Below are 26186 nucleotides of genomic sequence, written 5' to 3' on the forward strand. Positions count from 1 at the left end.
CACATATTTTCTCCTGGATATTCTCAACCTGTTCCTTCAGATTTTCCAACGTACTCTGCATCGCTGTAACTGAGTCCATGCATTTGGCTGCTAATCATGTTTTTTCATGTTTTTGTCATACTGTGTCAAAAATATTTAATCTGAGTCTGTCTAAGTAACGTCTAACTTTAAATTATTCAATACATGATGAAATAATAAAGGACTCCGCTCGCGTGTTGATCACCCAACTGTCTCAGGAGTTTCATGTCACTTTAAGAATGAATCGGAACTCTTCATTCAAACATCCCCTTCTCTGACTTGCTGCCAATCCGTGGCCACTTCCTCTCTCATAACCATCCAATGGAAGCGCTCCACGAAGGTAGCGTCGTGGGGACGTGGCTTCAGGAGAGACTGAAGTTAAGTGACAGCGCGGGCTGACCAATGAAATCCAAAAGCGATCCGATGGGCGGGGCTTTGTTGCACCTCTGAATCAATGGGGTGAGAGGTCTCAGCGTTAGAGAGGCGGGGTTTGTGTTAGGGAGAGAAGAGACGAGTGGGTAGCGGCGGCAGCACTCTAGAAGCGACCACGTGATTAAAGGCACTTGGGGCCACCTGGAGTTCTTTGCCCGGTGGGAGCGCGGATAAGGTGAGTTGGGGCTCGCCCGTCTCTGCCAGGAGCCGGAGGGGAACGCCCCCCCCCGCAGAGCGTTGGGCTCCTGCTGCTTTTCTGTCGTGTGCGGGGGGGGGGAGGGGGCTGGGACTGGCAGCAACCAAGGCGGGCATCGTGGCTGAGGAAGGGCGACGGGTGAAAAAGAGCCCGGAGGCGGCGAGTCGAGAATTCCTGGAGGGATTCCGAGACTTAGGAGTCTGAGACTCCTGGGGTTGAGGGCCTAAGGCGGCAGGCAATTGCCGCATTTGCCCCGTGAGGCCTAAGTGGAGGAATTGGGTGAGGAGGCTCATCCCCTGTCGCTCCTTTTTCCCCCTCCCTTCTCAATCCAGAAGGAACGGAGGGTTGTGGGTGCGGCGCGCAGGCCTCGTGGAGGAAGGCAGCGAAGGCATATAAGGGTGTCCAAGGCGGGTCCTTAGGGCTCGGGCCTGTGGGCCAGGGTGACTGCCGGTGAGGACCACATGCAATGTAATGACTTAGCATTTGCGTCATGGGTGTGTTATCGCTTGCCAGAACTCGTGGTTATGAATTGCCACAGTTAAGGGCGAGAAGGTGTCGCTGCAGCGTGAAGGACCCTATACAGTGGTTTGTGCAGAGAGGGAACCCTAAAGTAGGGGCAAATCCGGACACAGATAGCCGTAAAGGAGGTAACCTTCCCTCATGTTAAAAAAAAAAAAAAAAACGCCCTGCAAAGCCGTTGGAGTCTGAAAATATGCGTGACTTCATATGGAAGTTTGCTCTATCATGAGGTGAAAAAGGAGAATGAGTGGATTTGGCACAGCCCTCTTCAGTAAGGCGTGCGCAGTGGAGGGGGGAGCATTTGAGTGAAGGAAGCGGAAAACGGATATTGGCATAGCCGGTCGCTGTATTTTCATGGATCTTTTATTGTGGATGTTGTGAAAATTGTATAATGTGGCATTTTAATACTGATACCAATATCTGCATCAACAATGGGTTCTCTGCAGGTGCACCTCTGAGAAAAGAAATACATAATTTATTACTAATTGGTATGAATTGGCCTTTGCCAGTTAGCACTTAATACATAATATATACTTTTCAGACAATATGGATAAATTAAATTTTGGATTTGTGTTCCCAAGAATCTAGAGGGCACCAGGCTTAGAAAAACTGATCTAGATCAAGTCCATCCTATGTGAACTGAAAAACCAATATGATAAGATAGAAGGAATAAGGGCATCATCTGCTCAGTTTAAATTGGTTTTAACATTTTAAAAAAGCTAAACAGAGTTGGACATGGAGCTATGGTCTAATTAAAAAATGAGCTAATATAGTCACAGGTTGAGTATGAAGAAATCTCTAATTTTTATTTTTGAGTAAAATGATTATGCAGGTCGAAGGTTAACTTGTAAGTGCAGGATACAGTATAGGTGGTGTAATGAGCTAACAAACCTTGAACTTTAAAATGGTAATGGTCATAAGAATGAGGAAATACCTCTGTGTATTTGAAAGCAGTTTACTTAAAATCTGCAAGTCAGACATTTGTCATTTTCCTTGTGTTTGTCTCAAGTTATAAGTGCCTTTTTACATCAAGGATAAAGAGTGCTCTAAAACCTTACAGTAATAAAAATACAAGCATATTAATTGGAACAATATTAAGGAAAAATTCTTAAATGATCATGAAACAGACTGCTGAAGAAGTCTATTGTTCATAGTGGAGTAAGTAATTTTATACCATTCTTAGCTAGAGTAATGTTTTCAAAACAGTAATCTTGTTCTTAAAGGCATAACATTGAATTGGAAATGACACTTCAGTATATATGAAATATCTAAGTGTTGTCTTAAAACATGGTTAGCAGCTTTTTAATTTGGCAAAAGATTTTGTAGTTACTGTACAGGTAGTCCTTGACTTATAATCACAATTGAGCCTCAAATTTCTATTGTTAACCAAACGTTTAAATGAGTTTTGCTCCATTTTATGACATTTCCTGCCCCAGTTATTAAGTGAATCACTGCACTTTACTAACACAGTTAAGTGAATGTTTTCCCATTTGACTTTGTCAGAAGATCACAAAAGGTGATCACATGATCCCGGGACACTGCAACCGTCATAAATATGAGTCAGTTGCCAAGTGTCTGGATTTTGATCACATGACCACGAGGATGCTTCAATAATCGTAGGTCGGTCATAAGTCACTTTTTTCAGTGCCGTTGTAACTTTGAACAAGTCACTAAATGAACTGTTGTAAGTTGTAATACCTGTACTGGGTATTGTGTTCTAAAATTACAGAGTAGCATACAGGCATTCCTGTTCATGTTGAACAATAATTTTGTTATAATACTAAAATATATGTGCTTAGATTGCAGTCTCACTTAAAATGACTGTGTTGCTTCCAGACCGATATTACAACAATGTGTTGATAGGAAAAACATAGATTATCTAAATCATTAATACAGAATAATGACAAAATTATATAATATAATGGAGACAGACTTCTTGTATTTGCATTGCTTTTCATATTTCATCAAGATTTAATGTAATCTTTATTTTTGTTACATGATTAAATTATTTTAACAAAAAACATACACTATTGTGATGTGTAGATATGTCGGTCAAAAATTTAAAAAACACTCTCAGTCTGATTCTGTTCTTTATCTGTTTTTTCTCAGCTTCTCTTGCTCCTTTTTCTTTTGTAGAAGATAACCTTACTATTCTGGTTATACTGACTTTCACTGATGTATTTCCATTGGTATCTGCTCCTCCAGATTAGAGGTATAGACTCTAAAGGTCAAAGAAAATACAGAAACAAGTGGTACATCTTTGTTGTTCTAAAGAGTATATGATTCTATACTGCATATGAGTAAAAAATAACTGAACAGATTTTTTCCATATTTCAGTGGTGATATCCATTCTATGAAATATTCTTATGGAAATACAAATATTTGCCTTGTTCTACAAGTATTCTGAATACAGACAAATGTGTGTTCTAGCAGGTGTTTGGCTCGTAGACTAGGTAAAAATACCATATTTATATAGGATTTTAAGAGGTGGGGGAGTTCGTACTTTATTGTACCCTGTTGGCAAAATGTTTCAAAACAGTTTAGTAAACAGCCACTAAATATGATTTTTAATACAAAGGAAGGGTTAAAAAGTAACAAAATATAGTAAGTGAAAGGAATTTTGTGTTACATCAATCTGTTATTTGGAAGAACAGCTCTTGATCATATCAAAAAGTTCTTATGGGTAGGTACTGCTTGCTTCCTTGACAGCCCCAGAAAACAGAATGGCAGAGTTGAAAGGGAGCTTGGTGGTCTTCTATCCATCCCCCCTGCTCAGGAAGGAAATCCTACATCATTTCAGACAAATGGTTGTCCAATCTCTTCTTGAAAATTTCCAGTGTTGGAGCACCCACAACTTTTGGAGGCAAGCCATTATACTCATTTCTGCCTGTGCAGACATAGGCGGAAAAGTGTTGCCTGTGTCTGCACAGATAAAGGCAATCTTCAGAGGAGTTGCATGACTTTTCCAAATAATTCAGATACTTTAATGCTTTTAAGAAGAAATACTTTTTTATGCTAAAAGGGCCTGCAAAGCAGTTTTTTGAAAGCTTCCATGGGCCCTATTAGGTGATATTTAATAACTTGCTCACTTGTTTGGGTAGTAGAATTTGAATGTACTAGTAATTAAGTAATAGGATTGTGCAACACTTCAGGTTGGAGGACAGAAAACTGCTTTTGAAGATATGGTGGACATGAATGTAGTATTTCTCTACAGCTGCTTAAATTAAGATTTGATGTCACAGGAGAAAGATGGGATGTTTTAAAGAATTGCACATAGGCAGTATGTTCAAACCTCTGCACAAATTAATGCATCCTTTAGCAGTGCATTATACCGTGTTTCCCCGAAAATAAGACCTGGTTTTATTTTTTTTTTCCCCTCCAAAAGACGTTTTATTTTGGAGAGATGTCTTACCTCCGGCACCGATAGCCCCACCCAGCAGGTTCACTTCTGGGGCCGAAGAAGCAGCTTCATTCTGCAGCTGTATTCTAGCCTGCATTTCTCAGTCATAGGCCTTTCTGGAAGGCTTATGCAGCCGAGTACCAAGCTATGCATTCAATCCATAGCTTGGTTCTGCAAGACCTATGCAGCCGAGAAGTGAGCTATGAATTCAACTCGGCTGCATAGGTCTTGCAAAACCGAGCTATGGATTGAATGCATAGCTCAGTTCTTGGCTGCAGTGGCCTTCTGGAAAGGCCTGTGACTGGGAAATGCAGGCCTGACTGCAGAAGACGCCGCAGAAGAAGTGGGCCGGTGAGGAGAGGCCTGGCTGCAAGGTAAGTGGGTGCAGGGCGTGTGGGGCAGATCCACACCCTTACTCCCATCCTAGCTTGATTTTTAAGTGTGTGCCTTGCCCCAAAACTAGAGCTTATTTGGGGGGGGGGGTAAGGTTTATATTAAGTCCACCCCCCAAAATCAAGCTAGAACTCATTTTCAGGGTAGGCCTTACTTTCGGGAAAACATGGTAGCTGTACTAAATACAAATAGACATATGCCGAGGGAACCTCATCAAGTCTTATTTGACTTTTATTGTTTACCTTCTGGATTTCAACCACAAATGTGATCTTAAAAGCGGAAAATTTTTAATTATTTGAATATGCTAATACAACAGAATAATCCTTTATTTTTTTTTAAATCCTCATTTTCACCCCTTAAAACTAGCATAAATTTCTAGTATTGCAGCGTACAGCTAGTTCTCAGGTTACAAGGACAGTTGGAACAGCAATCCTTCGCTGTCATAAAACATAACATCACATGTTTCCATTGCTTAGCAATGGCAGTCCCAGCACTGCATGTATCATTAAGCGGAAAGAGGCTGGAGTCCCAGGCAAGGAGTGCAGGGTGTGTGGATGCTGTAGGCTTTTACCATGGGTGGGTGCTGTGGAGCACAAGAGGGCCATGGGCAGAGGTTGCTACAAGTGGAGGCACACTACAGACTCTGAGCAGAGTTTGCTGTGGAGTACAAGATCCCTGGGATGTCTTACAGGCTATTTCAGGAGTGACTTGTAACCTTCCCTTCTGGCGTCCCCCTCGAATTTGTGATAAGTCAGCAGATAATTTCACAAATGGCAATAATGTGACCTTGGGTTACTGCTACTGTTGTGTGATTTATTTGTCAAGTACCCAAATCATGACCATGAGGATCTGCGTTGGCTGGAACTTTGAGAAGTGGTCATAAGTTTCACTCACTCAATGCTATCATCACTTGAACATTCACTGAACAAATGTTCATACCTTAAGGATTATCTGTATGTGAATGGAATGGTATAGTGTATGTAAAAAAAATTGAGCAAATCAGAGTTTACAATTAAATAAAATTTTAAATTTTAACAAAAAATGTGACATTGCTGGATATATTGCAAGAATTTCTCTTTTTATGCATATAATTGGTAACTTTCCTGAAATCAATAATGTTTGTAGATAAATTATACTATGATTTAAAGTTTAGTAGACAGTTGAGTAGTGTATAATATCTGGCTGCATATTTTCAGTCCTTCATATCTATTTTTCCCCTAAATTATATTACTTTCCTTAAATTTAGGATAAAAAGGTAGAATTTTCTGAAAAGATTGAGTACTATAAAATATCTCTTTCCGATAATCATTAACCTAGTATCTTAGAAAAACATCCATGAGAGTATGAAAGCCCATGTCCTCTGCTGTATCCTCAGCATTTAATATATTCTGTAAAACTGTAACTCGTGTAAAAACAATCAGATCTCTTTATTTGAGGTCCAAATGTCTCTTTTTAATAAATGTATTAAGGTTTATTTTAAAGTTTCTTATTTTTCTTATATTCAAATAGTATCAATCCTTTTGTCTAGCAAAAATGTGTATCATGGACAATACAAAGTGAAATATCAGCATCAGACTTAATTTGGAATGTGAATTCTTTGTTACAATAATCAACATTAAAGCAATTTACTATATTCAGCCATGGTGCACATCTTATATTTTTAATGGTTGGGTTTAGGGTTAAATAAGCCAAGCACAAGGTCATAGTCTTGGCAGTTATACCAAGGTAAATTTCACATTCTTCTCTCTTTGTCATAGACCATGAAGCAAAAGTGCTTGCTATTTGCATTATTGCTAGTAGTTGGAACAGCCAGTCTCCTGGCACATGACAGTGATGATCATGATCATGATCATGATGAAGATGTAATAGATATAGAAGATGACTTGGATAATGGTGCTGAAGAAGTAGAAGAATTAAAGCGTGAAACCAGTGCTCCTCCATTACCTAAGGTTTGGTTAAATATTTTTCCAGTTAAAAAGTTCAGCAAAAACTACAAAAAGAAAACCCAGCTTTGTCTTATAAAGTTGGAATTAAGCTTGCAGTTTTTAGTATTTTTGTATGAGATCTCATGAAGAATTGGGTAACAGCATGTACAATTTGAGGGTTTCCCTTGCAATCAAATCACACAATATTGGGTGCTCTCACAGGATGTTGTACTAGTTTTCATGTGAAATTGCATTATATCATCTATTCTTTAAAAGGTCTCTAATGTTTATTTTCAAACCAAAGGAACATCAGTGTTTCATTATCATCTAAAAGATAGGAACAATCTCCTGAATCATACATTTAAAGATTGATGTGTGTGGTGAGTGAGTGTGTGTGTGTGTGTGTGTGTAATGTGTGTGTGTGTGTGTGTGTGTGTGTGTGTGACACACGCTTGGTTTTTGCTTTGAATCTTTTAAAAACTCCTCAAGCATAACTTTGTCTGATGTGTAAATTGCAGATTATATTTTACTACACAGCTATTTTGGTAATTCTGATCTTGGAAGTTGAATGATTAGGAATTTTGACAGATAACTAGAACTTTTAAAATTGTACCTGATTGTAAACATAATAAAAAATTTAAATTATTCAGAATATCATCTAATATTGAACCTCTGTCTTCAGGTTACCTATATAGCTCCAGTACCAACAGGAGAAGTTTATTTTGCCGAAAACTTTGATAAAGGAACTTTAGAAGGGTAAGCATTCATCTAAAAAAATATTAGTAGGTATATATCAGGAAAGCTTGAATTAAAAATATGTTTTTAAACATATGAATCAATCAGTTCAGAAATCAAAAGAATGAAATTGGTATAAGTAAAATACCTGATATAGAATACATCTGATAACTGTTGGAAAGAATGGACCATATAGAAAGAAGAAAAATACATTGAAACATTTATGAAGAAGTGACTTGTTCATATCTTAGTTAAGAGTGACTTTCCAGAGAGAACATTCCAATCCACAGCTACTAAAATGAAAATTGCTCTTATTCATCCCTACCAAGCTTTGTCATATTATGTGCATAAATAATCTAGTAAGTTACTTTTTAATTATAGGAGGTTATAGTCTCTTAAGTAACTTGAGTTGAAGTTTGGCAGTACACATTTACTGTGCTTTGATATGTATCAATTGCAGTGGCCTGAGACCAGAGTATAACCTTTTCTGTCTTATGGAAATCTTACAAAACCTTTTTTTTCGAGCATGCTTGAAAAATAAGGAGCCTGCAAGGTGATTGTATTATGTTTTAATATGTTGATCCATTCTCCCACAGTCTTATTTAAGTTGAATTATTTTTTAGATTTGTTTTTAATTGTTTTATTGTATGCCATCCAAAGTCAAAGTTGCAAGATATGGATAGCTATATAAAATTGAAAAATATCTCCCTGCTCTTTTTAGGTGGGTCCTTTCTAAAGCCAAGAAGGACGATACGGATGATGAGATTGCCAAATATGATGGTTTGTATGATATCTTACTCTTCATATAGGAAGTTTTATTGCAATTTTTTTTTTCTATACAGAAAGCATATTTTACTAGAGAGGATTATTCAGTTATATAAGACCCAATTTGCAATCTGCAACCTAGATACAAATTTATTTCTTTAGTGTAAGCTAAATCAGAGTTTTTTTAGAGCATTTAAACTTAATCTAGATGTTTGTTAGAAAATCTGTTCGGCCAATTCCCAAAGTATTTGCTTATGTACTTTTTTTGAGGTAGGTTTTTTTCCCCTAATAAGACTATTGTCCTACTTTTTATATAAAAATATACTAAAAGTGATGGTCATTGCAGTTGCAGAAAAAAAGATTTAATGAAAGTAGAATACAAGCATAATTTTTCACAAGTATCCAGATTAATAATTCCAACAAAATCATTGTGACTTTGCAAAAAGTAGTTTTTAAGAACAGATAATTATGCCTAGTTCTTACATAAATGTATTGATATTCAGTAGCTTCTAATAATATAAAAACCATATTTTTTAATTTTATCAAAGAAAAAGCCTGGGAAAGGTCTTCTGAAGGAAAAGAGGGAGGAGCATTTAGTGCAAGCACAATGTGATAATTGTGAAGAGTTTGAAAAATGTTGTGTTTGACATATTTGCTATGGAAATAAAAGAGCAAGGTTGTGTTGTTTCTGTCTTGTTTCTATAGGCAAATGGGAAGTACAGGAAATGAAGGATACTAAACTTCCTGGGGATAAAGGACTTGTGTTGGTTTCACGGGCCAAACATCATGCAATTTCTGCCAAACTTAATAAGCCTTTTATCTTTGACACCAGGCCTCTCATTGTACAGTAAGTATGTTTTGCTGTCTTTTTCACTGAACCAGCAATACTGTACCCAATGCATAAACAATAAACAAAGGCTCACAATGTAATTTAGAACCACTTTGGTCTGGTGCACGGGTCGGCAACCCGCGGCTCCGGAGCCGCATGCAGCTCTTTGAGCCATCACCCGCGACTCTGGAGACGACTCCGCCATTTGCAGAGAGAGAGACAGAGAGGCACTTACGCTTCCCTTCTCTCTCTCTCTCTCATGTGGACTTGCCCCCTCGCAGGACTCCTGATTGGTCCTGCGCCCGGGTGCCCTGCCCTGGGAGAAGCACGGCCAGGAAGTGCCTTTCCCGGGCTGGCCCCATCCAAGGCGCATGTGGCTGTGGAGCCACCCGGGGAAGCCCCAGGATCCCCACTGAGAGCAGCTTGCGGAGGTTCTGCTGAGCGGGCCAGCCCTCCCACAAGCTGAGGCCCAAGGGAGAGCAGCCCCTGCGATCCCGGCTGCCAGGAAGGAAGAGAGAGATGCAACAATGGTAGGAGAGGACAGCCTCATCCTGGGGCCCGGCGGCAGCGGCTTCCTTGCCCTCTTCCTTCTCCCCTTCTTCCTCCTTCCTCGGGCCAGCGGAGGGACTGGCAGTCCCCGCCGCGGCTACATTGGATGGGTGGAGGGTAAACCCGGGCAGCGTGGAGCAGCACCGGCTTCCTCGCCCTCCTCCTCCCCTTCTTCCTCTTGCTTCCCCCCGGGCGGCAGTCCCAGCTGGGGCGGTGGCCGGCGCCAGCATCGCTCCCGGGCAGCCGAGCTGGCCATGTGTCTCCCTGAGCCGGTCCGGGCGGCAGTCTCGGTGGGGGTGGTGGCCGGCGGGGGCATCGCTCCCTGGGAGCCAAGCCAGTTTGGTTGCCAAGAAAGTCACCTGGAGATGTTTTATAATCTTGTCTTCGAGTTTTCCTGCCCAAAATAAAACCTCTGTCTGGATTTATAAGGCTGCTCAAGCCCTAATCTCGGACTCTTACTGGACGACATAAAAACTGGCCCCTCTCCAAACTCAAACTGAGTATAAGAATCCTAAACTCGCTCGGCCTCTCTCCCCGCTGAAAGGGTCCCTCTCCCCCTGCCCCCCCCTTGTGTTTGCGCTGTCGTGTGGTCTGTCGGGTCCTTCTTTAACGGGGGAACAGCCCAGAGCCATGAATGATCCCTGGAAACCCTCCACCACCGCCCCCGCTTCCCCCAGCTCGATCTCAGCCGCGTGTCGGAGACTCAGGGCCTCTCTATCTCAACCGCTCAGCCAGAGACTCAGGGCCTCCCCATCTGCTCCCGGGGGCGGTGGCTCTGGGGCAGAGGAGACCGTTGCAAGGGAGCCGCCTCTGGAGCAACTCACAGGAATCCAGCGGAGGGAGCCTGTCGAAACAGCCAGGTCTCTCTGCATAGGGCGTGCCCTCGCCCAGAGCACCGGCTGCGCCTGCCCTGTTCTCGCGGCCAGGTGTGATTCTGCCGGCGCTGAGCCGGCTCCCAGGAGGCTTCCCCGGTGGCTCTCAGCTGCAGCCGCCTGGGAGGGGGGGAGCCTGTGCCCCCCATCCTTCCCAAGCTTCACTGCCTACGACCCTTGAGCTCTGCTCTAAGGAGAGGCCAGAGGTGGGAAAAGGACTTCTTGGGAGGAAAGTGGCTGCCAAAGCCGGGTGCGGCAGAACAAAGCCTGGCTGGCCCAGGGATTTCCGAGAAACACGGGCAGAAGTGGGCCACTCTCCCACCGCAGCTCAGACATGCCTGCTACACATTCCTTCCTGCAACTACTCCTAATTCCTTCGTCGGCATGTGCCAGCCCTGGAGAGCCTGCTCGCAGTCAGGCGCGCAGCCGGTTTGGCTGGCCCGCAAGGCCGGGGGGGGAGGGAAAACACCGCACCTCTGCTACCCACCCCCCCTGTCCGGGCAGCCAGCTCCCCTCTGGGATGGGACCCGGGCAGCAGCGGGCCAGGGCCTCCGCAGTGCTGGGGGCTTTTAAGAGGGAGGGGTGGCGGCCAGCGGGGGCATCGCTCCCAGGCTGCTCCTTGGCAACCGAGCTGGCCACGCGTCTCCCTGGGCCAGTTCGTGGTGCCCCGGGTGCCTTCTGCTGCCTCCTGCCCCTCCCCCCCATGCTTGGCCTTCCAGACATCTTGAGAGGAGAGGAAAGAGAGAGAGAGAGAGGAAAGAAAGAAAGAGAGAGAGGAGAGGAAAGAGAGAAACAGGGAAGGGAAAGAGGGAGAGGAAAGGGAAAGGAAGGAGAGAAGGAATGAGGAAAGAGAAAAAGGGAGAGGAAAGAGAAAGGAAAGGGAGAAGAAAGAAAGAGCAAAGAAAGAGGAAAAGAAGGAGAGAGGAAAGAGGGAGAAGAAAGGGAGAGGAAAGGGAAAGGAAAGAAAAAGTGAGAGGAAAGAGAGAAAGAGGGAGAAGAAAGAAAGGAAAGAAAGGTAGAGGAAAGGGAGAAGGGGAGAGAGAGAGACCCTTTTGACATCTAAAATGAAGATAACACAGCATAAATCCTTTTTATTTTATGTATGTATGTATGTATGTATGTATGTATGTATGTCTTTGGTTATTCGGGTTTTCTCCCGCGTAAAATTGGAAGTGTCTTGGCGACGTTTCGACGAAGTCCCATTCATCATCTTCAGGCTGATGTTTTCAGCTTCGTGCTTCGAGGAGCATTGCTTCGTGTTTCGAGCATCACATTGCTCCTCGAAGCACAAAGCTGAAAACACCAGCCTGAAGATGATGAATGGGACTCCGTCGAAACGTCGCCAAGACACTTCCAATTTTACGCGGGAGAAAACCCGAATAACCAAAGACCTACATACAAACACCTGTGAAAACCTCAGAAAACATACACACACACACACACACACACACACACACACACACACACACACACATATATATAAAGGTAAAAAAGGATATATGCAGTGTTATCTTCATTTTGGATATCAAAAGGGTTTTGCGGCTCCCAGTGTTTTATTTATGGTGGGAAACAGGTCCAAGTGGCTCTTTGAGTGTTTTGGGTTGCCTACCCCTGCTCTAGTGATTAAGGCACCAGGCTAGAAACCAAGAGACTCTGAATTCTAGTCTCACCTTAGACATGAAAATCAACTGGGTGACTTTGGGCCAATCACGCTCAACCCAACTCACCTCATAGAGCTATTGTGGGGAAAATAGAGGAATAGTGTTAGGTATGTTCACCATCTTGAGTTATTTATAAAAAAACAGGCAGGATAAAAAAATCTTTTAAAAAATTAGTTTCTCATTGTTAGTGTATAACATAATTTTATATGATAGAATTGGAAATTTGAAGGTATGTGTGTTTGTGTAAGTAAATGTAATTTTTTGGAGAGAAATCTAGGAAAGAATTGAGAGGAGGGAAGAATGCAAATAAAAATGTAAGCTTTGATGGTCAGATGTTAATGTAGTGCCATGTGAAATCGTTTTCAATAGATTTTTTAAAAAAATGACAGTGTGACCTCTTACGTTGCAAACTTAGGTATGAAGTCAACTTCCAAAATGGAATTGAATGTGGTGGTGCGTATGTGAAACTGCTTACTAAATCTAATGATTTAAATTTGGTGAGTATTGTTAATCTTCTAAGTTTGAGAATTTAATGTTTATTTGTTTGGATTACACTCTTGCAAATCATCTTATTACTTTAACAAGATGATTGCATGTCAATCTACTGAACACTTAAGTACTGTTTATTATAAATCTCATTTCAATGACACTCAGGTTATGTATGCAATTTTTGTGAAAACTGTTAAGGAATGAAAACTATTGTTCATTAGTTTGAATTGAATATCATTCTTTTGATTTGGGCATTTGTGGCTTATTTTGCATTAAAAAGGAATCCTAACAAAGGGTCTTCCCCCCCCCGTATTGATTTAAATCTGTTAGCTGAAAACTTAAATATAATTTGGAGTGCAGTAAAGTGTAAAACGAAAGCTTTGTTCAAAGTGAATTTATATTTTGAAGGTTTTCCTATCTATATCTTTCATAGGACCAGTTCCATGACAAGACTCCATACACAATTATGTTTGGTCCTGACAAGTGTGGTGAGGATTACAAGTTACATTTCATTTTCCGCCACAAGAATCCAAAGACTGGCAAATATGAGGAGAAACATGCCAAGCGTCCGGAGGCAGAGTTAAAGAATTTTTTTACTGATAAGAAGACACATCTTTATACACTGGGTAAAGCAGCCACATATACAGATACTTTTGTGGGTAAAATTATAATATAGTAATTAATGAAGGCAAGAGAGGGAGCATTTTCAACTATGGTATAGTGGATAAAGATGACCTTGATGAAAGTATGCAAAAAATGTTACTTATGAAAAAAAAGGAATGAGATATTTTTTAATAACTGAGAAACTCAGGCAGAGACCTGTCTGGCTCACTGGCATATAGGAAGAAGTATAGCACAGTCAGACTTACACAATTCTGTTGTTATGGCCCATCTCAATAAAATAGTTTTTTATAGTTGATTTCTTTCTCTGGTTTATCTAGTGGGGCTGACATACGGACTATATTGTAGAGAATAACTTTTTTTATATTCCCATGATTCTTACAATGAACTCTATGTGGTAGAACTGGTTTTTGATATGGAGAACTGGGGATTCTAATAAATTACAGGTAGTTCTCAACTTACAATCACAATTAAGCCCCAGATTTCCATTTCTAAGCAAGGCAGTTGTTAAGTGAGTTTTACCCCATTTTATGACTTTTTTGCCACATTTGTTAAGCAAACCACTGCAGTTATTAAGTGAATCATGTGGTCATTAAGCAAATCTGGCTTCCCCCACTGACTTTGTTGGAAACCAGATGGGAAAGGTAGAATAGTGATCACATGACCCGGGGACAATGCAGCTGTCAAATAAGTTAGTTGCCAAGTGCCCAAATTTTGATCATGCGGCCATGGGATGTTAATAGTAACTTAATAGTCACTAAATAAATGGTTGTAAATTGAGGACTATCTGTATATGATTTCCATGAAACTTTTGAGGAAACCCAAAATATTATTGCTTGTTTGAATTTGGGTGAAGTATTTTTTAATGCTGCATTCCGTGTTTTATAAAGATACTTTCACAATGCCGTATAAATAAGATAGTAGACCAAAAGATAATGGCAGTTGTTCAGAGCTCATTTTATCTTTATATTTCTGGATTTTTATCATAGTCTTGAATCCAGACAACAGCTTTGAAATGTTGATTGATCAAACTGTTGTAAACAGTGGGAATCTACTATCTGATATGACCCCTCCTATAAATCCTCCACGTGAGATAGAAGACCCAAATGATCAGAAGCCAGAAGATTGGGATGAGAGAGCTAAGATTCCAGATCCAGATGCTGTTAAACCAGATGATTGGTGAGTACTTGTTGAAGACCCTTTTTAAAAAGTGGGGCTCTATCTGATTTTGATTATAAAAGGATGAAAGAAGGCGAGCCTGAAGCTTATTTTCTGTAGCATAATTCCATCTCTAATATCCTTGTTCTGTATAAATTATATTATGGGATGGGAGGCAGTCCCATTGTGTTCTAATTGCTTAATGGCTTCATTAGGGAGATTCATTGAGCCCAGCTTTGTCCTGCAATCTGGGAAAGTGGAGCTTTTGTAGGAGGATGAGAATGTTACGGTTGTTATTTTACATTCTACCATGAATTTTGTCATCAGCACTGTTGTGTTTTCTATTTGTTCAGGATATTAGTGAGCAAGCTGAGAATTTCCTAGAAATATTCTTATACATGTTGTCTTGCAGTTCTTGCTGTAGTGAAGGTAAAGGGAGTAAAAACACTGAGTGCATTTATTTATTTAAATTTATATGGCTAACAATTGGAAGCAAATAACTCTGGACAGGTCAGAAGACAAAATGATAGAAACAACATAAATACAAATTTAAACAAACATTGTAAATATGGAATATAAAAACCAAGGTACCTGATAGTTATTTTCAGTCATAAACCAACCTATGTGAGGCTCCAAGTTTTTACAGCTTTCAAGAAAGTCAACAAGGACCATTCAGTCTCCAGGAAGAGCCTGTTCCACAGAGGAGCTGTAACAAAGAAGGAATGTCGTCTTATTGCTGCAAGATGATATTGATTCACTGAGGGAATCTGGAACATCCACTCTTCAATGTGGTGGGATCACAGAAATAATTGGAAATAATGTCCCATGCCATGTAGGGATTTAGAAGTGATAATCAGCCCTTTGAAGTGCAGCTGGAAATCTATTGGAAGCTAGTGCAGCTTGTACAGTAGAGTTGCTACTTTGCCAGACCTCAGTGCATCCTGTACTGTCTGTGCTGCTGCATTTGTGACCAGTAGAAGCTTCTGAGTCACTTAAAGGCAATCCTATATAAATATTGCAATAATCCAGATAGTGTCTAAGGCACAGGTCGGCAACCTGCGGCTCCGGAGCCGCATGCGGCTCTTTGAGCCTTCCCCTATGGCTCCCAGCCTCCTCTGCCTTTGCAGAGAGAGACAGAGACAGAGAGAGGCAATTGCACTTCCCTGCTTCTCTCTCTCTCTCTCTCTCTCTCTCTCTCTCTCTCTCTCTCTCTCTCTCTCTCTCTGTGTGTGTGTGTGTGTGTCTCTGTGTGTGTGTGTGTGTGTGTGTGTGTGTGTGTGTGTGTGTGAAAGAGAGTGCACTCGAAAGTATTCTCCGAGAACCTGAAAAGCTTACTGGGCAGAGCTCCTCCCTTTGCTGCGTCTCTGCAGGAAGCAGGAAGGGCAGGAGAGAGCTAGCTAGCCCAGCTAGGCTGACTCAGGAATTCTGGGAGTTGAAGTCCATGAGTCATAAAAGAGACGAGGTTGTCTACCCCTGAGCTTGTTGGACAACAGCTTGAAACTTGCCAGGTGAGCAGCAGATAGGAGAGGGGGAGAGAGAGGGAGGGAGGGAGAGAGAGAGAGGAAAAAGAGAGAGAAAGAAAGAGAGTGGGGGAAGAGGAGTGGCAGACCAAGGGCAGATAGAGAGAGGGAGAGAGAGAGACAGAGACCCTTTTGACATCTAAAATGAAGATAACACTGCATATATCCTTTTTTTAACCTCTGTGTGTGTGTGTGTGTATATACACACACACATACACACACACACACCTATAATAAAGGTAAAAAAGGATATATGCAGTGTTATCTTCATTTTAGATGTCAAAAGGGTTTTGCGGCTCCCGGTGTTTTGTTTTGGGTGGGAAACGGGTCCAAGTGGCTCTTTGAGTGTTTTGGGTTGCCTACCCCTGGTCTAAGGCATGAATGACTATAAGCATAGTCTGCTGAACCTGAGCACAAGTGAGATATATCTGTGCAAAGGCTCTCCTAGCCACAGTTTTAATCTACTCCTTGAACAGTAGCCATGGGCTCAGGAAGACCCCCAGATTGCACACCAGCTCTGTTTGAGTGCTATCACTGGAATGACTCCAGAAACAACCCCAAAACACAGACATTCAGTCTTGCTGGAGTTGAGATACATCTATTCAGGTACGTCCCACCTGCATGCACCTTTAAGCCCTTGTACATCATCACTTGCACAGGTACTCCTTGAGACCACTAATGGAACTAGCAATTCAATAAATAGAAAAAGTCGCTAGGTGAAACTGTTCTTAATGATCATACTTCAGCTTTCCTTTGCTTTAGAATCCTGTGAAGGTTGTAAATGTGAGGATTGGTTGCAGTTATTTTTTCGTCACTGTTGAATTGCAAACACTAGCTAAAGTAACTGTACAGCTCTTGGCAGAGATAACGTATACAATTGGGATATCAGCACACTATTCTGGCTTTTCTCTGTAGCAAACATAGTTGACATTTGAAAGAGGCACTAAGGATATGCACATAGAATTCTAATGCTTCTCAGTTAACCATTCAGAGTTATGATACTTAACATCGGTCCTCGAAATTCTGATTGTCTCAGCATCCCTGCAGTTGCATGATCATGATTTGGGCGTTTGGCAACCAGCTTGCACTTAATAACAATTGCAACATCCTACATACAGCAATCATGCAACTTTCCCTACTGCAGTGTTTCCCAAACTTGACAATTTTAAGGCATGAGGACTTCAACTCCCAGAATTCCACAGCCAGCAATGCTGGCTGTGGAATTCTGAGAGTTGGAAGTCCACATGCCTTAAAATTGTCAAGTTTGGGAAACACTGCCCTACTGGCTTGTCACAAGCAAACTCAATGAAGAAGCTGGCAGTTCATTCCTGTAACTTGCTTATATTCTGATAGCTTTTTCCCTCCAAGGAGCCTGGCTGTAGCAACCACAATATCCATCAACTTGAAGTGGTCACCTGCACACCCTCCCCCATGGACAGTAGCTACCTATGCTCCATCCATATCTCAACAGCCACTTGCACACCCTCCCCCACCTCCAACCTTTTTGCGTCACTCCCACACTCTTCTCCATCTGGCAGCCATTGCACTGTACCACACCTTCATAATCACATGTTCATACTCCCCCAGCTGGTTCTGCCATGTCATGCCATACTTTGACAGCCACCTGCACATTCTCATGCATACTCCCCTACCTAACAGTAGTCACTGTCTTATTTTGTAAGTCTCCTGGGACTTGCAAATTCCTGCCAGCCTCCCCCTTGGCTTGGCCTGTTGGAAACTGGTTTGTTTGAAATTAGGAGGCTTAACAATGACAACAGGGAGTGCCAGGATTGCTCTCACTAAGCAATGTAGTCATAATGTGACATTGTGCTTTACGACTATGTCATTTAGCCACAGAGGTTAAAGTTAATGATTCCAATTGCTGTTGCTAAGTGAGGACTACTTTCTATTTGCATTAATTGGTGAGAAAGAGATTGCAAGTGAGTAAACAAGCATACAATGGGGAATACACTCAGAGAAATGTGTTAGCACTGGTTATTTGCCTAGTTTGTTCTGTGCTGCCTGTTAGGAGGCAAAAAAGCCTTACCTGTGGAACTGATTAAGGTCTGGTCACTTTCAGGTAGTTGCACAAGCTACCAGATTCTACCGGTAGTTCTCACTTATAAACCAAATGGGACTGACAAATCCCTTGTTAAGCTAAAGTGTCACTATATAGGATATCACATGATCAGAACCATTTTCTGACTGGAAAAAGATAAGACTAGTCAATTTCATATCTTCAGATTTTATTTGCCATCTAGTCCATTTTCCCACTCTTTGGAATGCTGGAGTGCTTACTTATGGACTTAGTACACATCAAAAGCAATGTGATCGCACTGGCAGTCACATCTGACAGCAGTAAGCATGCTATGCAAACAGCTTAAAGTACACTTGCAATCCCTCTCCGCTCATTGCTCTGCAAGGTGCAGGGGTGAAGCAAGTAATTTCTGTAATCTTCCTGCTGCTGGTGCAATTGCATTGCTTTTAGTGTGTGTTAAAAAGCAAATAGCTTACTATCTTCCAGCTCATTTTCTCTCCAATCTCTTTTCTGCAAAGGCTAAAAAAAAAAAAAAAAGCAGGTACAGAACACCCATCTACTGACTAATAACGATCACGTGATTGAGGGACATGGAAGGTTGTAAATGATTGTAAAATGGCCGTCAGATTAATTTTCGGCACATTATAACTCCAAACTGTCACTGAACAAAATGGTCAGTAAATGAGGATTAATTTAGTTAGGACAACTAATTAATATTTGAAAAGGCTACTATTCTGGTTTTAAACCCTAAAGAACATAAATAATACATTAAATTGTAAACAAAATAACATAATTTTGATTGTTATTTAATTTTTTACAGGGATGAGGATGCTCCTGCTAAAATTCCAGATGAAGATGCTATGAAGCCAGAAGGTTGGTTGGATGATGAGCCAGAATATGTGGCTGATCCTGATGCAGAAAAACCAGAGGATTGGTAAGTGGAATGATGGTCTCGCCATGTATTTAGCTTTAGGCCATGGTCCTCACTATACTAGTTGACTGTAAAAAAAAAATTCTTAAGCAGTCATTTTAATAATATAAAGAAAAAAAAATCAGGTTTCCTGTTCTCATGTTAGCTTTGTAGTAAATATTCTTCCATGATAATCTAAGCATTTAGATTGTAGTATTTATAATTTCACAATGATAAAAGACTGTAAAGTGGGGGCATGGAGAAGTCCTTGAAATTAATGAAATCATGCATTAATGAAATCAAGTTTCAAAGTTGTGGTATAGAATTCAGCATCCCATTAACAATTGGAACATTTAAAGATTTTCCCATGAATATGCATATGTATGTATGTGTGTGTGTGTGTGTGTGTTGTGTGTGTATGTATATGTATATATATGTATGTATGTATGACCCTGATGTTGTCAGAAGCTTCCGACGAAAACTTGGTGATTGGTAATGGTATTAAACTTTTTTAGTTTATTATACTCCTGGTGTTCACGTTTTATTGGTTTTTTAGAATAAATGTATGTATGTATGTATGTATGTATGTATGTATCAGTTCATACCCCCACTGGCAGTTAAAACAAAGAAACAGCTACGATCATACATTGCTCCTAGAAGCACGAAGCTGAAAACACCAGCCTGAAGATGACAAATGGGATTTCGTCGAAATGTCGCCAAGACACTTCCAATTTGACGCGGGAGAAAACCCGAATAATCAAAGACCTACATATATATGTGTGTGTGTACACATACATACACACACGTGATCAGATACCACATGACCACATATGGGTCAGTGAAATATGTTACAGAATTTAATTCTCTTGTAGATTTCCATCAAATAAGAAAGCAACTCAGGTACTTTTGAGGAAGACCAAACATCTGGTTCATATTCGTCTATTAGAACTTGTTTAAGCTAAAGATACCTTCACTTTGTGAATTGTGGAGATCAAATTTACATTAAAGTCAAGAGAAATCCTTAAAATAATCATTATTAAGTACTTGAATGGGATTTTACATAATCTCCTCCTCTGAGTAAACCTGGTAATAAAATGATTAACCACTAATTTTCAAAGTAGAATTTTTCCAAATAATTAGATATTTATAACTCATCAAAATTCAGTTTACATCCCAGTATGGCCCAAAGATTTTTTGTATGCCTGGAAATAATACACTTTTCTTTTTTTTCCCCAAGCACTTGCTATAAATGCAGAGGATATATATCTTTGCAATTTGACCTTCCAGGTATATTTTCAGTAATAATTTTGCAGATCAGATAAATTAAGACCACCTTCTTCATATGATAATATCAGTTTAACTAAGAAAAACCTTGGTCCACTATTCCAAATAAATTTCCTAAATAATGTATCTGAAGAAAATATTTATTTGGTATTTATTGATATTAACATAGAAATACATAAAAATGAGAGTCAGTATTTTTATATCATTAATTTTTACCTACAAGCTTAAAGGAATTTTAAGTCATCAGCAGCCAGGTCAATCCTTTCTAAGTTTCAGTATATTTATTTTCACATATTTAGAAGTTTTAGAGCATATATAAGGTATATAAAGCCCGAGATATATAGTACAATTAGTTGAAATTGCAAAATCCATATCTTTATATAACTGTACTGATATATTAGGAAGTAAACAAGCTTTATCCCAATTGATCCTATAACCACCATGTGTTAACATTTGTGAATTAGGTATAATAGGCAGAAGTACAGGCAGGATTTCGAAGAGACAGAGGAACTAGAGATCAAATTGCCAACATACGCTATATCATGGAGAAAACTAGGGAGTTCCAGAAAAACATCTACTTCTGCTTCATTGACTATGCTAAAGCGTTTGATTGTGTGGATCAACAAATTGTGACAAGTTCTTAAAGATATGGGAGTACGAGACCATCTTATTTGTCTCTTGAGAAACCTATATGCGGGTCAAGAAGCAACAGTGAGAACTGGACAAAGAACCACTGATTGGTTCAAAATTGGGAAAGGAGTCCAGCAAGGCTGTATTCTGTCACCCTGCCTATTTAACTTATATGCAGAGCATATCATGAGAAAGGCAGGGCTAGATGAATCAAAAGTTGGAATTAAGATTGCCGGGAGAAATATCAACAACCTAAGATATGCAGATGATACCACTCTAATGGCAGAAAGTGAAGAGGAACTAAAGAGCCTCTTGATGCGGGTGAAGAAGGAGAGTGCAAAAGTTGGCTTGAAACTCAACATTAAGAAAACCAAAATCATGGCATCCGGCCCTCTCAATTCCTGGCAAATAGATGGGGAAGAAATGGAGGTAATGACAGATTTTATTTTCCTGAGCTCCAAGATCACCGCAGATGGGGACTGCAGCCAAGAAATTAAAAGACGCTCCTGGGGAGGAAAGCTATGGCAAATTTAGACAGCATACTAAAAAGCAGAGACATCACCCTGCCAACAAAAGTACGTATAGTCAAGGCCATGGTTTTCCCAGTTGCAATGTATGGCTGTGAAAGTTGGTCCATAAGAAAGGCTGAGCGCCAAAGAATTGAGGCCTTTGAACTATGGTGCTGGAGAAGACTCCTGCAAGTCCCCTGGACTGCAAGGCAATCAAACCAGTCAGTCCTAGAGAAGATCAACCCTGACTGCTCTTTAGAAGGCCAGATCTTGAAGTTGAAACTCAAATACTTTGGCCACCGACCCGTACTTTGGGTTGGACACGACTTCGCAACTAACAACAACAAGGCAGATTTGTGAAGGAAAGACTGGCCATTATATAACAATTTTACTACCTTTTTGTCACGGTTATTAAGCAAATCTCTGCAGTTAAGTGAATTAACTTGTCAGAAGCTGGTTGGAAAGATTGCAGATGATGATCATGTGACCCTGGGGCACTGCAACTGTTGTAAATACATGCTGGTTACCAAGCATCCGAATTTTGATCACGTGACTGGGTACACTGCAGTGAGGACCAGTCATAAGTCCCTTTTTTTAGTGCTATAACTTTGAACAGTCACTAAACAAATCGCTGTAAGTTGAGGACTATTTGTACACACAAGTTTATAAGAAAATTGAAGAGCAACAAATGTAGTGTTTTGAAATGGACAAATCAAAGCCAGCAAATATCAGAAATTTTGTGTCATAATGTGAAATGAGTAGTTTGCGCTAGAAAGCTCTCAAATGTTTCCTTGTTGAAGCAATTTACCAGGACAAATGGATCAAAACTACAAAGTACATAGCAAAGTGAGTGACTGATCACCAATTACTGGAAGAGTTCTGCTGCAGTCAGTCATTGCAGTTAAAGCTGATACAAACAGTTACTAAATACAGATTATAGAGTAACCTTGGAGGTTTTTTAGTCCAATTCCCTGCTCTAGCGGAATTGGACTAAAACTATTTTTTCATATTCAAAGATCATTTAGTTTGTGAAATAAATCAAGCAAATACCTAACTTTAATGTTATTTGTTAACAGATTTTTTTTTATGTTTCAGGATCCATGAGATTCTGGTGATAGTAGCAAAGATATGCAAACTGAAAAGACCAAATACTTTCTCATAGAATAGGTCGATATTAATTGAATTTCAACTGTACATTATAGCCCAAAGTTTCTCTCTGATCATGTGTCAATAAATGGAAGTAGTCCATATAGTACTAGTAAATTATTTTACATGATAATTTTTTAGGGATGATGTATATGATCTAAATAAAATTCTAACATTTCAACACTGTAATTTATACTGTATTTTTATATTAAATTAATCACTATAACTTTAATTGCTATTGATTGTGTGTCTCCCATGCACATATGCTACATTTTTGAGAAAGTCCTAAAGCATAGATTCATGTTTCAGGGATGAAGATATGGATGGAGAGTGGGAGGCACCCCAGATTGCAAACCCCAAATGTGAATCGGCTCCTGGTTGTGGTACCTGGCAACGACCCACAATTGACAATCCAAACTATAAAGGCAAATGGAAGCCCACTATGATTGACAACCCCAACTATCAGGTATATTACTTTAAAAATCTCTGTCAAGGAACGATTATTTATTATTTCAATGTTAAACTAGGTATATTGTTAGGTCATTATGCAGAACTAAAATGCAACACTTTTTGAAATACAGTTGCATGATTATTTGTAGAGAGTAAGCTTGTGAATTTACCTCTACATCAGCCCTGGGCATTATAAGCTACATCCAGCCTTTGGGCTATCCGTGTCTGGCCTGCAATGGTGCCACAGGCCACAAGAGCAGCCCTTTTGCTTTGGCCCTCCAACAACAGCCCCAGTTTGCCCCTTTGGTAAATTCTACATGAAAAAGCAAAAATAGTCTTGTGGCACCTTAAAAGTTGCTACAGCATAAATTTACAAGACAACTTCATCCAGTATGTGAAATACTGCTCTCGGATGTTAGTATGTTTACTTACATGGCTTGGAAGGTGCGAGATCATAGGGAAGTGAATGAAAGAAATATAATTAGGGACCATTCTGTTGTTGAATGTATGCATAAAAATTAATATTTGTTCACAAGCAACTAAGTGACAACACAATCAGCTTACCAATGGTGAGATTATTCACCAGGCTAGAAACCAGGAGAATGACTTCTAGTCCACTCTTAGGCATGAAAGCTAGATGGGCAATTTAGGACCAATCCCTCTCTCTCAACCCAGCTAACTTCACAGGATTGTTGTTGTGGAGAAAGTAGGAGAAAAGTGTATTGGGTATGTTCACTGCTTTGACTTATAAAAATAATAAAGGTGGAATAAAACAAAAATCTAATCTGAAATGAAGCCATTGTCTCACAATGGAAGAATGGGTGGAAAGTGCAATAGAGTGGGCAGATATGGCAAAACTAACCACTTTAATTAAAGAAAAGAATTGATCCAGTTTTGTTTCTATTTGAAAACTACTTCTGGATTTTATGCCCAAAACAGAAAAAATAAATAAACTTTGTTTCTGAGTTTGTTGATTAGATTAATTTGTTATTATAGAAATTCCTAGTTCTTACTAAATATGTAAAGAAAAAATTCAGAGTGTAACTATATTATATTCCACTGCATCAAAAAAGAAGTTTTTTCTTTCCCTTTTACCTTGCATTCTTTTCCATTTCTTTTCCTTCCCCATTCTCTTACTATCTTTGTTTCTGTTTGTATTTTATTGTTATAATAAATTTTGATACAAAAATAAAAGCCATTGTCTCCATTAAGATCCAGATTTAACTTCTCAATGAATTATGATTAATTGTCTCTAAAAGGCTGTGTGACAACACTGACATGCTACAGAGAATAAGTTAAGTACCTCTAAAGAAACTGCCTTGTAGGGTAGAATCATAGTAGACTATGATTCTGTTTTGTTAACATCTGCTTAGACAGTGTCTCCCCCAAGATCTCCATAATGTTTTTTACAACTTTCTTGATAATATTTTAATTGGATATTAATATTTCTATTAATCTGTTTAGGAATGTCTGAAGTGTTAACTAAAATGTCTGAGTAATTAAAACTTAATAGAATTGATTCAGTGATGTCTGCATTATTTAGGGCATCTGGAAGCCAAGGAAGATTCCAAACCCAGACTTCTTTGAAGACTTACAGCCATTCAAAATGACTCCCTTTAATGCTGTGGGACTTGAATTATGGTCTATGACTTCAGATATATTCTTTGATAATTTCATCATCTGTGCTGACCGAGCAGTAGCAGATGATTGGGGTAATGATGGATGGGGCCTAAAGAAGGCCGCTGATGGTGCAGCTGAGGTGAGAAAGAAAAGTTTATTTTTTTCTAATAGTGCAGCACAAAATAGAATTCAGAAATTCTTCTTTCTTTTGTTCTATTAAACAAATTGATTTGTATTTTTCTCTTTGAGAAAAGAGAAACAAAACTTTTTGTGGCAAATAGACGCACACTATTGTTTATTCGGTTTATTTACTCATGATGTTAGGATATTGTTAATGCTAATTCATTTTAATTTTTCATTATTTTTTAATTGCTAGGTTAAGTAACTGTCATTTTTTCAGATTAGTAATCTTAGATAAAGTACTAGTTTAATACCAGATATTAGGATCAAAAAGTATTGTTCTATAAACTTAAGACAGAAAAAAGCTGTGCCCTATCAGGTGAAAGCAGCTGGTCTATTTGCCAATTGATTCAACTGGCTGTGAAAAACCATTGCTAGCAATAGCTTTATAGATCTTCAGGCCTGAGTTTTTCAGTCAGGCTGCTCTAGCATTCTTTCCATTAGGTAATTTCAAGAAACTCTAAATGGTGAGATAACTCAGATATGCATGCTTAATCTTCTTGAAAAGCCCTTAAATTACTCTCATAAAATGTATTAGTTGCAACAGAGCTGAAACTGTTGCAGTAATTAATATTTGTAAATGTTAGTACTTAAGAGGTTTAGAAATTACCTTAATCAGCTTAAATATTTAACACACTTTAAAAATTGCATAAATAGGGTTAGGGTTCTATAAATATATTAATTTATATGACTTAAAGTAACGTAATGTAACCTAAAACATTTGAGTACTGTGCTATAAAAGTTGTAGTGGGACCTGTGTTAATCTCTGGCAACTATATTGTTTACTATACCAAATGCATATTCATATATTTAGATTTAAATTTATCTTCTAGCCTGGTGTTGTGACCCAAATGATGTCTGCCGCTGAAGAACGTCCCTGGCTTTGGATAGTATATATCTTGACAGTGGCTCTGCCTGTTTTTCTCGTTGTTATTTTCTGCTGCTCTGGAAAGGTGTGTATAATGGATGTAGTTGATTTTAAACATTTTATCTGATAAACTGAGAAGGAAAATGGACCATTTTAGAAGAACTGAACTTGAAAACCCTTTCAACATCTTATTTCAGACAAAACAACCAAGTGCTGCAGAGTACAAAAAGACAGATGCTCCTCAACCAGATGTAAATGAAGAAGAGAAGGTGGAGGAGAAAGAAAAAGAAGAGGAGGAAGAGGAAGAAGAGGAAGATGCAGTTGAAAAAAAGCCTGGTAAGTAAAAGTGTCCCAAGCCTGGAAATCACTAAAAGTGTTTTGGAAAATATATCAGTTGGGGGAGAAGGTGTTGGTTATTCCCAGTTGTCTGTTATATCATCCGTGGTATTGTTATTACCCAAATTCACAT

The 26186-nt window shown here is 39.6% G+C and overlaps 1 protein-coding gene across 2 annotated transcripts in view; it reads left to right on the top strand.

Moving 5' to 3' along the window:
• The first annotated feature begins 468 nt into the window (after positions 1-468).
• The window catches only part of CANX (calnexin), a 30650-nt gene continuing 4932 nt past the window's right edge, over positions 469-26186 (top strand). The window contains exons 1-13 of one of the 2 annotated variants that reach the window (XM_039340813.1): positions 469-625; positions 6716-6907; positions 7566-7639; positions 8340-8398; positions 9089-9230; positions 12710-12791; positions 13217-13409; positions 14394-14583; positions 18941-19054; positions 22909-23065; positions 24593-24808; positions 25683-25802; positions 25915-26053. In XM_039340813.1, the coding sequence (XP_039196747.1) occupies positions 6719-6907; positions 7566-7639; positions 8340-8398; positions 9089-9230; positions 12710-12791; positions 13217-13409; positions 14394-14583; positions 18941-19054; positions 22909-23065; positions 24593-24808; positions 25683-25802; positions 25915-26053 (1675 nt within the window). In that variant the 5' untranslated portion in view covers positions 469-625; positions 6716-6718. Of the gene's footprint in view, positions 626-3520; positions 3619-6715; positions 6908-7565; positions 7640-8339; positions 8399-9088; positions 9231-12709; positions 12792-13216; positions 13410-14393; positions 14584-18940; positions 19055-22908; positions 23066-24592; positions 24809-25682; positions 25803-25914; positions 26054-26186 lie in introns of those variants that run through there. The other variant, XM_039340816.1, reaches the window with a different exon arrangement.

Source organism: Crotalus tigris, unplaced genomic scaffold (assembly GCF_016545835.1).
Source record: "Crotalus tigris isolate CLP2741 ecotype Arizona unplaced genomic scaffold, ASM1654583v1 scf7180000017754.2947050, whole genome shotgun sequence".
Lineage (NCBI taxonomy): Eukaryota > Metazoa > Chordata > Lepidosauria > Squamata > Viperidae > Crotalus > Crotalus tigris.